Raw genomic sequence first — 15,535 nt, forward strand, 5'->3', positions numbered from 1 at the left:
TTACAGAGCTCATCGAGCGAGTCATTCCTTTCAAAATGGTCGCTTTCAATTCAGTACCAGCCTACACGGCTTCTTTCCTTCTCAGCCTCTACTTCTCCTCAGTCCAGGCGCGTTCACCAGGCGTGTTAGAAGCCATCGAGCCGCGAGCACCCAAGGCGAACAATACTGGGCACAGCGGCGACAAGTCCGCGAGCGGTGGAGGGTCCTTCTTCAAGTTCGTGACGAGACCAGACATCGGCGCTCCCAGATGGAACATCAAGATCTTCGACGAAGAAGCTCTGGCACCTGGATACTGGTTTTTGGCGCCCTACGCGAACTTGGGACAGGTATCTTATCCGCTATGGAACGGCCCACACATCTACGACTCCTCGGGAGAGCTCATCTGGAGCGGCGCGCCCATGTTCGATCACCGAAATACGCACGACTTCAAGACGACTGTGGTGGATGATCAGCTTATGATGACTTTGATCAAGACGGACGATGTGCATGAGGCGGGCGTAATCATGGATAATACATACAACTTCCACAGTAGGGTGGACATGCGAGGTGCTCTTGCGGATGCCAACATGCACGATTTTACAGTCAGAGACAACGGCAAGCGTGCGCTGTTCATGACGCAGAAGACCGGCGAGGATTACGATGTGGATATAGGAGACTACAAGGGACCTTGCAACGTTGGTTGGCAAGGATTCCGCGAGCTGAACTTGGACAACGGGATCAATGTGTTCAAGTGGAACGCTCTGGGTCACATTCCGCTCAATGAGAGCACGAAGCTGGAGGCGTCGTTTGAAGAGATGTGCACGGACAAGAAGGATGGGTGGGACATTCTGCACTTCAATGCGGTGGACAAGTTCGACGATGGAGATTACTTGGTCTCCGCCCGGCATACGGATACGATCTACAAGATCTCACACAAGGACGGCTCGATCGTGTGGAAGCTCGGTGGCAGGCACAGCGACTTCGAGTTTCCAGACTTCCGGACAAAGTTCACCAGACAGCATCATGTCCGCTTCCACAGCCAGAACGAGACTCATCAGCTAATCACCCTGATGAATAATGCGGCCGGCCACGGGCACAGCAAGTACGAGAAGCCCAGCAGCGAGTCATCGTGGGGTCTGTTCCTGGCACTGCGAGTTGATCAGACCCCGATGACTGTCGAGCTTGTCGCTCGCTTCCAGCACCCGCTTGGAGAATTCACAACTTCCCGTGGGAGCGTGTCAATCTTGCCCAACGACAATGCGTTTGTAGGCTGGACGTACCGCTCCGTACACTCTGAGCACGCACCAGATGGAAGGCTACTGATGTATGCCGAAGCCAAGCACGAAGCCGCAAACACCTACCGCGCTTACAAACTCCCATGGGTGGGCAAGCCTTCCGCGCCACCAGATGTCCACTCCGCTGCGATGGATTTTGGCGACCAGGGCATGAGCACGATGGTGTACGTGAGCTGGAACGGCGATACCGAGACCAAGAGCTGGAACCTGCTGCACACCACTCCTTCGGGAGATGAAGCCGAGCTAATCGCCACCTCGGCCCGTCAAGGCTTCGAGACCGTGCTATCCTGGAAGGGATACGCGAAGTACGTCCAGCTCGTCGCACTGGATGCCGAAGGTAGCGAGGTTGGGAAGTCGAAAATCATCAAGACCATCCCGCCGCGCTCGCTGGAGACACTGTCCGTAGCGGACGAAGCGAAATGGCTCGAAGACCACTCCCTAACCGCCGTCAGCGACACCGTAGCCGACTCGCTCATCCTCAAACGACTTGGCTGGTTCGGCTACCCGATCGTCGCCTTCACGCTGGGCTTCATGTGCTGCGCCGTCGCCGTCGCCGCTGGCTACTTCCTCTTCCAGGCTCGTGCTAGGTCGAAGATGGAGTGGGTGAAGTGGTGGCAGCATCCGATGCCTGGGTACAAGTCCGTGTCCGGGAGTGATGACGAGGAGAAGGAGCAGTGGGATCTAGAAGACGATGAAGGGCATGAGTTGGAGCAGCCGAAGTCGAAGCATCGGATTTATGTCACGAGGCCGTCGGGTGAGGTCGGTAGGCAGGATGAAGATCGGTTGGGAAGGGGGGCTGTGAGCGGGAGAGTGCCGTTTGTGAGGCAAGTCACTGGGCCGCTTGTGACTCAGTGATGGATTGCACGTTGTTCGGGGTTGGTTTTGTGTGCTGTTGTTTAGCGGTAATGAGTATATACCACTGGGACATATGAGCGTGAGTACAACACCCTGGCCTCTCAAACCCTTGAAGCGCCGTCGTCTATGATATATACCTCGCTACAACTTCGACCCCCCTTCGTCAACTTTCCGCCTCGCTGCCATGTTCCTCTCCGAACCCACAGCGAAGCAGACATGGTTGCTCACGGCCACCAAATCGCCTTCCGGGTCCATGGCCAGGACTTCGAGATCATACCGTCCATTCTTGATCGACTTTGCCTGCAATCGGATGAACAGCCACTTTACCCCCTCCTCCGGCAACGCCTTCTTGATCTCGAGATTCAGGAGTAACGTCGGATACCACATCCTCGCCTTGTGGTTCATGATCCTCTTCTGCTCCTCCTGCGAATACCGCTTCTCGAAATCAACGCTATACGGATCCAATCCATCGAGTGTGTATTGCTCAAGAATCTGCGGAAACGTGTCGAGAATGAACCCGAGACTCTCGTTCGTGAACCGCGATCCTGGATCCCGGAATTGAAACCAGATATCCAGACACGCTGGTGAGTGCTGGCCTTGCCGTGGAAACCAGCTGCGGATCTTGCTCGCGGCTTTCCTGAACTCGGAAAAGGGCCATTCTTTTCTCTCACCCCAATTTGGATCTGTGCCTGCTTCTAGAGCGGCGAAGTCAGGAACGGGTAGTGGTTGGGGATGGAGTTGCCAGTTCGTGGAGTAAGTCACGCCTGCTTCAGTCCGGATGTTGGAGTTCGTGAAATAGCCTACGACCTCCTCCCGATCCTCCTGGGACAAAGTGACGTGCACAATAGTGGTCTGGCGGCCGAGTTTGACATCCTTGACGATGAAAGTCGCTGGGCCGGTCTGTGTTCGTCGGAGAAAGTCCAGGTGAGAGGCGATGGTGTGCGGTTGGTTTTGCTTCTTCAGGGTGGTGTCAAAGTGTTTCCGGACAACAGTGAGGAAGCATGCTGTTACATATCCTCCGTGAGGGACTGTTCCAATGACCCAGTCTGGTGCGAAGTCTGCTCGGTATGTGTGGGAGTCGACCTGCTCGCACGCTGTTGCTGCGGCGAATGGTTTGACGGCCATCTCGTCCTCTTGATGCGGTCCAGAGATGATATATTTGCTATCGGTCCATGGTCATATCGGGGTAGGTGTTCGAACGACATTGATTAGTCTGTCTCTCCCGAGGCGAATCTCGAACGACCTCGGCCTTGTGGTTGTCTCACCACCGTATTAAGTCGGAGTGAAATGCGCCACAACCGCGTGCAGCACGCGTTATGCCGTCGCTGTCGCTGACATTGAAGTTGAAGTCGGATGGAGCCTCGTGTCGGCCAGGCATTATCGAACAAATACTTCTCATAAACAGTACGATTCGGGCGAATCACGTGACCTTTACGCCTATTCATGTGAACGTTGCTGCAGATCGCTGCAGCTGCTACATCTAACTCCACCAACCTCCCCATCCTCCGCCACCCTCCCCTCAGGGTCCGAAGTTTGATACCACCGACAGTGAATATCGCCATCTCATGCGCCGACCTCTCGATCACTCCACCAACAGACTACCTCCGTCGCATACTTCCGCCTCATAGCGATCACCGAGCGCATGTTGCGCGCTTACATACACTGAAGATTCAAGGGGCAGCGAGGCCCGGTGGAGGCCATGGGGAACGTCAGCAGCAGGCAGGATGAGGGCTCCCCCCTCTACATTCGCGACCAGTCACGGTGTAAGACAGCCTTGAGAGAACGGTCGCGAGAAGGATGCGCATAAGCTGACAACATGCCCAAAGTCTCCGTCGCTGGAGCCACAGTCACGAACTCGCGCGGACAGGTGCTGCTGCGAGTCACCCCGAACGAGTACCCGGCGCATACCTTTCGGGCGCAGAAGGATCTGGGCGACGACACGCCGGTGGAATACGTCCAGGTGCGCGAGCAAGTGAACTATCAGCCTTGCGCGGACTAACAACATGCTTAGGACCCCGAGAGCACGGCAGGCGGCCCACCATCTTTTCTACTACGACTAAACAACAGCGATGAGCTAAACTTCAGCTTCAACTTCATAATAAGACAGCAGGGTCAGCCAAACGGTACGTCACAAACCAGCGAGGAGGCGGCAGCGGCAGCGGTGGACACGCAGGTGGCAGGCTTGACATACATTTTTGCTTCGAGCGCGAAGGAGGTGGAGAATCTGGTTGTTCGCGAGTTCCACTCAGATCCGAATCTGCACAAGAATCCCAACGTCGATCTGCTAGGAGACTACACGACAGGCGGCAACCCGAGCGTACAATTCACCTGGACGTGGAAGTGGCGGCCTCCGAAGGCGACAGAAGACCGCGGTGGTGGGTGGCGTAACAACTGCAGCTTCGTCGAGTACAACCAAAGAGCGCACCGGCTGGATACACTGGTGACGTTCAACTTCTGGGTACAAAACACGACTCAATACCTGTCCGCTATGCCGAGATCCCCTAAGATGGAATACAGCATGCCGCAGAGGCTTAGGGTGCCTTCTGCGCAGTCGATTGAGTCTCGTGTAAGCAACGTCAGCGACTCAGAAGGGGAGGGCAGTTACAAGGACTACAAGGAGCCGCAATCGCCGACGTTTGAAGCAATACCGGAGAATGGTCTTGGTTTGATACCGTCGATGACCGGGAATCCAGTCAAAGTGGACGTGGCTACTTGCAAGCCTGGCGAAGATCCGTCAATGAGCGAGGATGGTCCGGTGTTCCGAGCCACCATGCGATCGCTGGAGTCGAAGACGGGCAACATGCGATTACGGATGAAGAAGGTTCTTCGATCTGCGGAGGCGGCAGAAGCGGCGCAGAATGTGTGCAACAAGGCGTACGCAGACTTCATGGAATCACTGCGAGATGCCTCGGGCTCGAATGCGAATGCTGTGAAGCCTGCCCTGGATCACTACTTTGAAAAGATCGCGAAGGAGATCCAAGCCTACGAGAAGCAGAATTCGACGAACCTGAAGCAGCTCATCATCGATCCAATCAGCAAGCTCTATAACATTGAGATCAAGCAAGCAGATTTCAAGAAGCGCGAATTTGACGAGGAGAGCAAAGAGTACTATTCCTACGTCAGCAAGTACCTCGGACAGAGGAGCGAGTCGCTCAAGGAGAAGCAGAAGCAACAGAGTGACGAGAAGTACCAGTCGAAGCGGCGGACGTTCGAATTGAAACGTTTCGACTACAGCAGCTTCATTCACGATCTGCACGGCGGGCGGAAGGACCAGGAAGTCCTCTCCCAGCTCACCAAGTATGCTGATACGCAAGCGAGAGGTTACTTGACCACCGCAAAGAAGGTCGAGGACATGGTACCTCAGCTGGAAGCACTTATAGCAGAAGTGAAGGCGGCAGACCAAGACTATCAACTGCAGAGAACAGAACGTGAAGAGAAGCGGAGAGTGCTGGAGAAGAGTACGAAGCTGATCAACGAGGATGGTGTTGTGGCGCCATCGGCTCTTCAGCATAGCATGTCCCAGACGAACGGCAGTAGAGCTGCTGAGACCGACTTGGGCAGGTCTGCTAGCCTCGCAGGAGCGGCAATGATGTCACAATCGCCCCCAGGCACTGCTTCTCCTGCTGTACAAGTGCCCACCAACGGCTCGCTCAGTGCGCCCAGCGGGCCTCCCTCATCAGCGATGTCCACCAGCCCGAACAACAAGTTCAAGGGCATCCGAGACCTGGAAGAACCCAGTGGCACATTTCTGAATGGAGGCGCGCAGCGGAAAGAAGGCCTACTATGGGCTTTGAGCAGACCTGGAAGCCACGTCGACCCCAGAGGCATCAACAAAGCTGCCTGGCACAAGTTCTGGATTGTGTTGGATCAGGGCCGCCTCTCCGAATACGTGAACTGGAAGGAGAAGCTGGACCTTCACATCGACCCGATAGACCTCCGGATGGCTTCGGTACGGGAAGCTCGCAACTCTGACCGACGGTTCTGCTTTGAAGTCATCACTCCGCAGTTCACGCGTGTCTACCAGGCACCGTCAGAGGAGGACATGAAGTCGTGGATCGCCGCGATCAACAATGCACTCCAGAGCGCCTTCGAGTCTCGTAGTGCTCTTCCATCTTCTCCCTCGCCTATACCAGCCAGCTCAACGAGAAAAGACATCGCTGCTGTGCTTACCGGCAAGAGCTCATCCTTCAACGGTCACCGCCAGGCTTCCAATCCGAACCGCACGGCTGCAGCAACCGCTGTAGGAAGGCATGCCACAACTGGCGACAGATCCACGCATGCTCAGGAGCCGGCAATGTCATCTGCTCTTCTGCAGCGGATACGAAGCGCGGATGAAGGCAACAAAGTGTGTGCTGATTGTGGCGCGGAAGCCAAGGTGGATTGGTGCTCCATCAATCTCGGTGTGTTGCTGTGCATTGACTGCGGTGGCATCCATCGATCGCTCGGAACGCACATCTCGAAGGTCCGATCGCTGGTTTTGGACACTTCGGTCTTCACACCAGATCTGATCGAGATCCTGCTCTTGATCGGCAACCGCGTGAGTAACATGGTCTGGGAAGCGAAGCTCGATCGATTCCTCAAGCCGAGTGCAACCGCCACACGAGAACAACGACTCCATTTCATCACCACAAAATACAGCGACCGGACTTATGTCCAACCTCTTGCATCCTCACAAGGACCAGACGACTACCTTCTCACCAGCATCAAACGCAACGACATCCAAAGCGTGCTTCTCGCTCTTGCTCTGGGCGGAAACCCCAACTCACACGACCGATCTCGCTCCACGCATGCCCTCTACCTCGCCCTCGCAGCCGCCGACCCTGCTCTACCAGCCGGAGGCAGTGGCACGTCTTTCTCCCACAGCCCACTGAGAGGCGCATCACCAAACTCCCGACCTGGAACTCCAACCCGCAAACCCTTCCCTGTTGCTGAGCTCCTGCTGCAGAATGGCGCCGAAGTGCCGACAGAGCAAGCCCCGTTCCCGCTTTCCCAAGCAGCGAAGGAATACCTCGCATTCAAGACCTCGCAGCGACTTGGCCGAGCGCCTAATGCATCGAGGGATACAAACAGTACGACCGACCAACTCTCCGCTCTACCGACTATCACGCAAGGGCAGAGCCTATCACCCTCCAGCATCAGCGCCAAAGAGCGCGAAAGGCTGTTGAAAAGGAGTAGCGGCAGCAGACAGATCCGGCCGGACGCCATCGAGGGCTTTGCCAGGAAGTAGCGCTTCTATTCCGAGAGTCTGGTTGATACATACGCGGGCAGACCTTTGCGCGCCCTGAGGAGGCGGGGCTCGAGATTGAGTGATTACATGCTTGGCTACGATGGAATGTGCGATGAGAAGGACGATACAGAGGGCACCGAGCATGATGCGATGCGATGGAACCTGCTCTCGCGGGTAAAAGAGGGCTTGAGGCCGAGGGCGCACACGGATCCGCCGAGGATCGAGTCGCGCTTGGAGGGTAAGAAGGATTGTTGAATGGCTGTACTGTACTTATATGGGAGGAGGGCGTGATTGCGCCGGGGGTGGATTCTTCGAGCTGGATAGCTCTTCGAGCGGGAGCAGATGATAATGCGTAATGCATAATGATATGTTTGCATACTACATAACTCTCATATCCGCTTCACTTTCTTCTCACCCTCGTAGAGGCAACACATGCTGCACCAGCGCATTCTGCCTGCACAACGGACACATCGGCTGCTCCCTCAACCAATCCGTCACGCAGGTCCAGCAGAACACATGTCCGCACGTCGTCACGGACGGGTCCTTCATCGGCTCCAGACACAACGTGCATTTCCGCTGCTGCTTGCCGTCGATCCACTGCATGACCTCTCCATCATTCAAGTCATATCGATGCGGCTGCGGCATCGGTGTATGCGTGATGCGCGCCATGTGCTCCTGCTGATTCGCTGGGTCGGAACCATGATGCGTTTCGAAGAGCAGTGGAGCGGAGATGGTCTCGTCCGTGCTTATTTCCACTCCACCATCTATCACTGCGCTCCCGCCCGCTGCACCGGAGGCGTTAGAGGGTAGGTTGGTAGTCCGGACGTTGCGGAAGGTATCTTGCACGTGAAGGTAGCCTTGCACGAGCATCTGCAGGACTAGTAGAACGCCCAGGACTTCGTACCCAACGCGCTGATCGGAGTCGGTAAGTTTGCGGGTGAAGATGTAGCGCAGACCCGCGGCGCGTTTGCTGAGGGCGTAGTAGGCGCCGCTGAAGTAGAAGATGGCGAGGCTTAAGGCGTAGATGGGGGAGGGCGATGTGATAGCGTCCAGGTGTTTGAGGATGTATTCCTGGAGGTGGAAGGCCTTGGAGCGGGGCTGTTTGCTGCGAGTGGGGGATGACGCGCGCCGGCGGTGTTCGCGTTGAAGGGTTGATTCCAGTTTAGCTCGTAAACGACGGCGGAAGGCGGGCAGGAATCGGGAGAGGAGGTATGGAAGCAGCACGCTCGAGAGGATGTAGCCTGATCGCCGGATGAGCGAGGGGAGGCGGTGCGTGTTGTCTTCGACTTGAACGATGTCGGTATACTCCTCGCCCAACGTTCGGTTGCCCACGAACGTGGTGAGGCCCAGGTAGAGTAGCTCCGTGAACGTCCTGGCTTCGGCGTTCCAGCTATGTGCGGTTCGAGCGCCATACAATGACCTCACCACTCCTTCCAGACGGGATAGGAGGACGGATTGGAAGTAGGCGTCCTTTTGATGCGCGCGGATGATGTCTGGTGCTGCTGCGAAGGGGTATGAGAATGACTGCTCGGTTCCTCCCAGGCCGGCATTGCCAGTATCGCGTACGTAGTCCGACATCTCGTCACCTGCTCGGAGGAGTCTGATGGCTATTTCGGACTTCAGCGAGCGTTGGCGGACCATTCTCTGGACATCTTTAGAGATGAAGTCGCGTTCGTGAGATGTCTAAGGTCCAGCAAAAGCCGAGGGTCACCAGGAATGGCTAGCTCGTCACATGACTCGCTACCCCAACCCTAATCTTCTGCTATTACTATCACATGCGCTGCACTATTGGCCATGTGAGAACCTAGCCAGAAAGACCATGGTGACCAGCGATAGAGGTTGGTATTGCTGTCGAGATATGTCAAGTATTTGTCAACTTGGAACGTCCTTAGAATGCGTTTGGCGAGCGTTCGAGACTCCAATATGCTTTTCGTAGGCTTTTCTACGAAGTTGGAGGCGAAACAAGTCACATGAACCACGCCAAAACCTTCAACTCAAGACGTGGCAAAGGAGAACAGGAATAATCGCCACTGAGGCCGCGCAGAACCGTGAGAGTTGACAGTCCTCGCAGGCACTCCATTCATTCTTCAATAGCATTGGGTATCATTCATAAACCTGACTCTCCCTCGCCAGCTCCAAACCCACCCCGACTTGCCTCCCTTCAATGCAGCTCGCCGGCCTTCATATCATAACTCTCATACATCGTCCGTCGAGTGCGCCTCCACCAGCTTCGGGATGTCCTCCGGCTTGTTGTTTCCTTCCAGTATGTTGTACACCGCCTCGAACAGCGGGAACTCCTTCTCCATCGCCATCGCCTTCAAAAAGCTATGCACCTCATACGCCGTACTCGTCCCCTGCAGTTTTTGTCCGTTCAGCTCCCTCTCCTCGATCTCCCCAATCGGCTTGCCCTCCTTGACCGCCATCTTCGCACAGCGGAAGTTCCTGCCTCCGCTACAACTCGTGATAATGTCCGCGACACCGCAGCTCTCTTCTGTGAACGTCTCACTGCGGCAAGTGTGCGAGAAGAACTGCATGCCGAACTTGACTTCTTCCAGGATCCCGATGCGGATGACAGCGGACTTGGCGTTGTCGCCCCAGCCGAGACCGTCAACGAAGCCAGCGGCGAGAGCGACGATGTTTTTGAGGGCGCCGCCAAGAGACACACCAGCTACGTCCTTGACCATCCGGACGTGGAAGTAAGGACGGTGGAAGAGGGTGCGGACGTTGGCGTGGTTGAGAGGTGGGTACTCAGCAGGCAGCGCGGCGAGTTTCATGGATTTCGATTCAGACTTCTGGAGCGATGGGAGATCGGCGGAGGATGCTGAAGGAGAGCCAGCTGGCGTTGGCTGCTTAGAGTCCATAGCAGGCGGGTCATACGCAATGGTCGTCTCGCACCATTTCTCAAGAGCGACTTCGTTGGCGATGTTGGCCCCGCTCAACGCTCCGCAGTAGATGTTCAGCTTCTTGCCGATGCTCTCGGAGAAGAGCTCGCAGCCTTGATCCGAGACCGAGACACCTTTAATACAGCTGATGCCGCGGGCGTAGGGAATCACCTTCCCGCGAAGGCCGTCGCACACCCGGCCGATGAATTGATGCGGGAGGTTGAAGATGAGGATTGTGGAGCCCTTGACTGTGTCGGCGACATCAGGGTTGGCGACAATGTTCTTGGGCAGAGCAATGCCTGGCAGATACTTGACGTTCTCGTGCAGGCCATTGATGAGCTGGGTGAGCTTCTGTGGTTTCGTGGAGAGCGCAGAGCCAGCATCGTAGTGCTTGCTGTCCTTGGGTATCTGGTAGTCCTCCTCGTACACCCACATTTGTATCTCTTGCTCGAATAGGTCGCTGTGCGCTTGCACATTCTCGGCCACAACTTTTGCAATGGTTGTTCCCCAGTTCCCCGATCCCACCACGGCCACCTTGTGCTTCTTCGAGTGGATCGAGAGGCTCGCCATGTTGCTGTGTTTTCTACCGAGTGGCTGGATTGCTTCCGCGACGGTCTTCGTCTCGCGCTTCTTGTCTGTCTCTTCCAAGGTTCGTGTCGAAGGAAAGCTGGGTGAAGAGAGAAAGGTTTGGCGAGAATGGTTGAATACAAGTCTTATGGAAGCGTTACCAAACGTCGGACTGGCTTTGAACACCCTTGACAACGAGGAAAGAGCGGACTGCACCAACATGTATGTGAAGGAAGGAGCGACTGGAGTCAACAATCACATGCAATGAATTGTATACGCCCAACCTTTTTGAAGCTCTCAACCTCACGTCATTGGCCTCGGTCCGGACGTGCTCTTCAACATCACCTCCTCTGATATTTATACATTTGTCACTTTCAAAGAGGTGCCACTGCAAGAAAGAAGAGCTCGATTCTGAGCACCATGTGTATACACTGCTAATCAATGCCGCCTACTTTACTCCGGCCCATTGCAGTTGCAGCCCACGTCGTTGTAGTAGTCCACTGGACTTTCTCCTCCGGGAACCTGCATCTGTCTCGACATGTTGCAGCAGAAGTTACCATTTTCGCAGTAACACAAAGTCGATTCCGACCGCTCTGGCATGCGCCTTAGATTGCAGTAGACACCATATTGCCGCCTGTGCATCCAAACATCGCTGGCGATGGAACAACAACCAACACGCGCGGTTTCGAGCTCCACCTTCGGACTACCATTTCTGTCGACCATGAGCCAACCTGACGCATCTCCTTGTCGTGGATATTCCTTATGGTGTAATTGATGCGTGATGCTGCTGAGCAGAACTACGCCGGCCTTCGGAGTGGTAAGTCCTGGAGGTCGAGCGGCCGTGATGGTGAGAGATATAAGATCAGACTGCTCCGGCTGCTTGGACGAGACCAACGCATCCATCCATCCAACCATCGAAACGCTCCAACATCACGATCATTCCCACCAACAACGATGCATGTTTCACTCCCCGTTGTCCGACGCCTCGGTCTGTCGATGCAGGTCATGCCAGCTCTGGCTGCGACGGTAATGAACCCATGGCCAGAAGCCTACCATCTCTAAGACTTTTGCTGACGCTTTCTCCCTCCTCCAGGTCGAACTCAAGGCCACTGCAAACCCAGCCAACCCAGAGCAAGACCGATGCTACGCCATTGTCACCGACCTCAACGGATGCAGCGGCACCAGTGAACCGTTCTGCTCAAACCTGCTGGGTCTCGCCGACGGATGCGGAAGCTGCAATGGGGTGAAGGGCAAGGAGATTTGCGGTTCTGCAGCCGTGGAAATGAACTTCGACACGGGCGAGTTCAGATTTGAGAATGGTCTTCCCGACGGAAGTGCGTCTTGCAACATTGATCCGTTCGGCGGCACTTGTACGATTTGAACAACGGTAAGGCGGATTTGCTCGTGTATGGTCTGTCCAGGTCAGCTAAGATGGTACAGTAATGGCAGCTCTGAAAAATGACAGTGTGGTGAAACAGTAGCATGGAAGTGGTGGTGTAGTAGAAGAAAGGGTAGGAGTAGCAATAGCTACTGGCACATGCAGCCTATCCATAGCAGAACCTCAATACTTACCGTCCACATGACGGACAGTCTGGTGCCCTCCCGCTTTCTGAGGTTGTGGTAGGTTTCAAGATCCACTGGAGAGTCTCCTGCAGTACCGAGTGCTGCGAGAGCTGACTGCCCAAGGACGCCAGCTGCAAGATGAAACGGAGTGCTTCACGCTCATTATTCCACTTACAACGCAGGGCACCATTCGTACATTCTTTGATATGCTGTCTTGGACGATGAGGTCCAGCAGGATGCAGTGCTCACCTCGAAGGTAAAAGCTTATCATCTGGCGCACGGCTCGGCCCACGAGTCTAGATGGACGTGGCTTGCGCCGACGATACGTCTTTCCGTCTCGTCGACTCCAGTAGATGACCGTGTAGATAATAACAAAGGCGTAGGGCCTTACGAGGCGACGCTGTCCCACCGTGTAACTCGACACCGAATACGTGGAGGCACCATGGGTCTCGGGATCCTGGAGGACAAACATCTCCAACATGTTCCAGGTAGCATTCCATAGCCAGAGTACTACGCGCGCAGTACTGATTGATGCGCAGGCACGGCCACACTCGATGACCTCGACCCACTGTCCTCTGCTCCCCGTCACAACAACGTAAAGCATAGCAAAGACGGAACTGTACTCGTCCCTCAGCCCAGCGATGACCCGAACGACCCCCTCAACTGGCCGCTCTGGCGACGAGATGTCATCACCCTTATCCTCTGCCTCCTGTCTGTCATCGCGTCGACGCTGTCGCCCTTGCTCGCCGCCAACACCCTGACACTGACGCTGTACTTCGAGCGAGGATTCACAGACATTGCCCTTCTGACGGGCTGGCATTTGCTGGGAGTAGGCATATCAGGCTTCATCTTCGTCGCCAGCGCAAGAGTCTTTGGCAAGCGCCATCTATACCTCCTCGGGACCATCATAATCGTGATAAGCTCAGCATGGGGCGGCGCAAGCAACCACAACTATAAGTCGTTGGTCGCGGCGCGAGTCTTCCAGGGTGTGGGACTGGCTCCGTTCGAAGCTCTGGTCAACGCCAGCGTGGGCGACCTGTATTTTGTCCATGAGCGCGGCAAGCGCATGGCCCTCAGCAATCTGAGCTTATTTGGCGGAGCCTTCTTTACGCCCGTCATCGTGGGCAAGATGACCAGCACGCTCGGCTGGCAGTGGACGTTCTACTTCATCGCCATCTTCGCCGCCGCCATGCTGCCTCTGGTCATCTTCTACGTCCCGGAAACAGCTTTCGTCCGAGACTCCCACTTCAACACCGACATCACCCACCGTGAAGACATCCAGTTCCCGAAGGAGGACACCGAACTCCACCCTCCCAATTCTTCTGGCAGCGAGTTCTATCCTCATCAACCACATGCCGCCCCTCCTGTCATCTCACGCCAAAATCTTCGCATCTTCACCGGACTCAAGACGGACGAGAACTTCTTTCAGCTCCTCCTTCGTCCCTTCCCGCTCTTCTTCCATCCCGGCATCCTCTGGGCTTGCCTAATCCAAGGCACGCTCATCGGCTGGACTGTCCTGATCGGCATCGTGCTTGCCGCCATCATGCTCGGTCCACCCCTCTTCTTCAACGAAGTCAAGACCGGCTACATGTACACAGGCGCGTTCATCGGAGCTCTGATCGGCTTCGCCCTCGCTGGCGTTCTGGCTGACCGGTCCGCTCGCTACCTCACCAAGCGCAACGCAGGCGTATACGAGCCGGAGTTCAGGATGATCCTCGTCATCCCACAGCTCATCCTCGGCTGCGCGGGACTGTACGGCTTCGGTATTACGGCCGCGGATACGGCGCGGTATGGCTGGTTCTGGCCTGATTTCTTCTTTGCGCTCGAGGTGGCCGGTATGGTGCTGGGTGCTGTCGCCAGCGCGCTGTACGTGGTAGATGCGCATCGGGACATCGCGGTGGAGGCCTTTACCTGCCTGCTGGTTTTCAAAAACATTTTCAGCTTTGGTTTGACCTGGAGTGGGTTCGGGTGGTTGAACCATAGCGGGATCAAGCCGGTGTTCTATGGCGTGGCGAGCGTGCAGGTCGGGGTGTGTTGTTTGACGGTCCTGATGTGTGAGTACATGTGTCTCCTTGCTGTGATGTTGCTGTGGTATAGAGTTGAAAGAGCGCTGCTTACCTCGAGTGTTGCGCAGATATATACGGGAAGCGAAACCGGTCTTTCTTCGCGCGGCACGATATCCTCCGTATGCTGTACTTGCGATAGCCTGTATAGATTACTGTTACGATCCGAGCACCACGAGAACGGACTCACCGTGCCAAAAGACCTCCGCGTCGTGCTGCTTGCCTGTCGAGACAGATAGGCTTGTCTGTCACAAGCAGATGAAGTGAAGTCGAGCACACGACGGTCGGCGCAACCCCGGCTGCCGTCAAAAAACTAATATGTTAACTCTTCAGAATCCTGCATTCCGTCAACAGGGCACAGGCCGGGCGTTGCTCACCGAGCTTCTGGTCAATGGTACACCCTTCCCCGTGGACACGACCGATCGATTTCAATCAAATTTCGACAAGGGTCAGGCCGGGCGTGGCTTACCCGTTAAGCTTCTGGTCAATGGTATCCCCTCCACCTCTGTCGTTCTAATCAAACATCAACAACAGGTATGCTTGGCGTGCCCCTCGAGGGGTTTGGATCAATGGCGTACTTGCGACCGATTATCGATCCGATTCCTGCACCGAGCTTATTCGACGCACCGAGCAGATGAACCCAACCGCGATCCGAGGGTTTCGACAACGATGACGACAGAGAGATGTAGCCTGCCCGGGGGTGAACTCTTTGGATGTTTTGGTGTATCGTTTTTTTGGTATTGTGGTGTGAGGGAGTGGTAGGAGATTGTCATTTTGCTGCGCTGGAGGTCTTGTGTCTCGGTAGCCTGCCTTTTGTAGCAGAGCAGAGCGATCCTGGAAAAGCAAGGTACTTGTACCTTATGAGCGGATGGGCGATGGATGTGTGGGCGCTACAGCAAGACTACAGCATCTCCCGTTGTAACTGGAGAGTAATCTCTAAGCACAGGAGCATGCTTAATGCCTAGCCATGGAGCCTAGAGCATACCACGAATCAAGAAGTTAGGCTCAAGATCAGCACTTCACGTAGAGTTAGAGGACAGGAGGGTGGATATTGAGTGGACGTGATGAATAAGTTTTGGTAGATTGAAGAAAGCTGTGTACATC

The 15,535-nt window shown here is 55.4% G+C and overlaps 7 protein-coding genes across 7 annotated transcripts; 4 read left to right on the forward strand and 3 right to left on the reverse strand.

Moving 5' to 3' along the window:
* Positions 1 to 35: 35 nt before the first annotated feature.
* On the forward strand, positions 36 to 2,129 carry LTR77_002064 (uncharacterized protein; the record flags this gene model as incomplete). The annotated part of the gene is made up of 1 exon (XM_064799323.1): positions 36 to 2,129. One exon carries the CDS (start codon positions 36 to 38, stop codon positions 2,127 to 2,129), a length of 2,094 nt encoding a protein of 697 aa, XP_064662078.1.
* A 141-nt stretch (positions 2,130 to 2,270) lies between these two features.
* LTR77_002065 (uncharacterized protein) lies at positions 2,271 to 3,254 on the reverse strand (the record flags this gene model as incomplete). Its single annotated transcript, XM_064799324.1, has 1 exon — positions 2,271 to 3,254. The coding sequence occupies one exon, from the start codon at positions 3,252 to 3,254 to the stop codon at positions 2,271 to 2,273; it is 984 nt and encodes a 327-aa protein (XP_064662079.1).
* A 574-nt stretch (positions 3,255 to 3,828) lies between these two features.
* Positions 3,829 to 7,356, forward strand: LTR77_002066 (uncharacterized protein; the record flags this gene model as incomplete). The annotated part of the gene is made up of 3 exons (XM_064799325.1): positions 3,829 to 3,892; positions 3,956 to 4,089; positions 4,141 to 7,356. The coding sequence occupies 3 exons, from the start codon at positions 3,829 to 3,831 to the stop codon at positions 7,354 to 7,356; spliced, it is 3,414 nt and encodes a 1,137-aa protein (XP_064662080.1).
* A 411-nt stretch (positions 7,357 to 7,767) lies between these two features.
* On the reverse strand, positions 7,768 to 8,934 carry PEX10 (peroxisome biogenesis factor 10; the record flags this gene model as incomplete). Its single annotated transcript, XM_064799326.1, has 1 exon — positions 7,768 to 8,934. One exon carries the CDS (start codon positions 8,932 to 8,934, stop codon positions 7,768 to 7,770), a length of 1,167 nt encoding a protein of 388 aa, XP_064662081.1.
* A 617-nt stretch (positions 8,935 to 9,551) lies between these two features.
* On the reverse strand, positions 9,552 to 10,808 carry GPD1_1 (glycerol-3-phosphate dehydrogenase; the record flags this gene model as incomplete). Its single annotated transcript, XM_064799327.1, has 1 exon — positions 9,552 to 10,808. One exon carries the CDS (start codon positions 10,806 to 10,808, stop codon positions 9,552 to 9,554), a length of 1,257 nt encoding a protein of 418 aa, XP_064662082.1.
* Positions 10,809 to 11,759: 951 nt separating this feature from the next.
* LTR77_002069 (uncharacterized protein) lies at positions 11,760 to 12,186 on the forward strand (the record flags this gene model as incomplete). The annotated part of the gene is made up of 2 exons (XM_064799328.1): positions 11,760 to 11,831; positions 11,899 to 12,186. 2 exons carry the CDS (start codon positions 11,760 to 11,762, stop codon positions 12,184 to 12,186), a joined length of 360 nt encoding a protein of 119 aa, XP_064662083.1.
* Positions 12,187 to 12,810: 624 nt separating this feature from the next.
* LTR77_002070 (uncharacterized protein) lies at positions 12,811 to 14,573 on the forward strand (the record flags this gene model as incomplete). Its single annotated transcript, XM_064799329.1, has 3 exons — positions 12,811 to 12,856; positions 12,908 to 14,422; positions 14,503 to 14,573. 3 exons carry the CDS (start codon positions 12,811 to 12,813, stop codon positions 14,571 to 14,573), a joined length of 1,632 nt encoding a protein of 543 aa, XP_064662084.1.
* Positions 14,574 to 15,535: the final 962 nt, after the last annotated feature.

Source organism: Saxophila tyrrhenica (assembly GCF_035928015.1).
Source record: "Saxophila tyrrhenica strain CCFEE 5935 chromosome Unknown scaffold_3, whole genome shotgun sequence".
Lineage (NCBI taxonomy): Eukaryota > Fungi > Ascomycota > Dothideomycetes > Mycosphaerellales > Extremaceae > Saxophila > Saxophila tyrrhenica.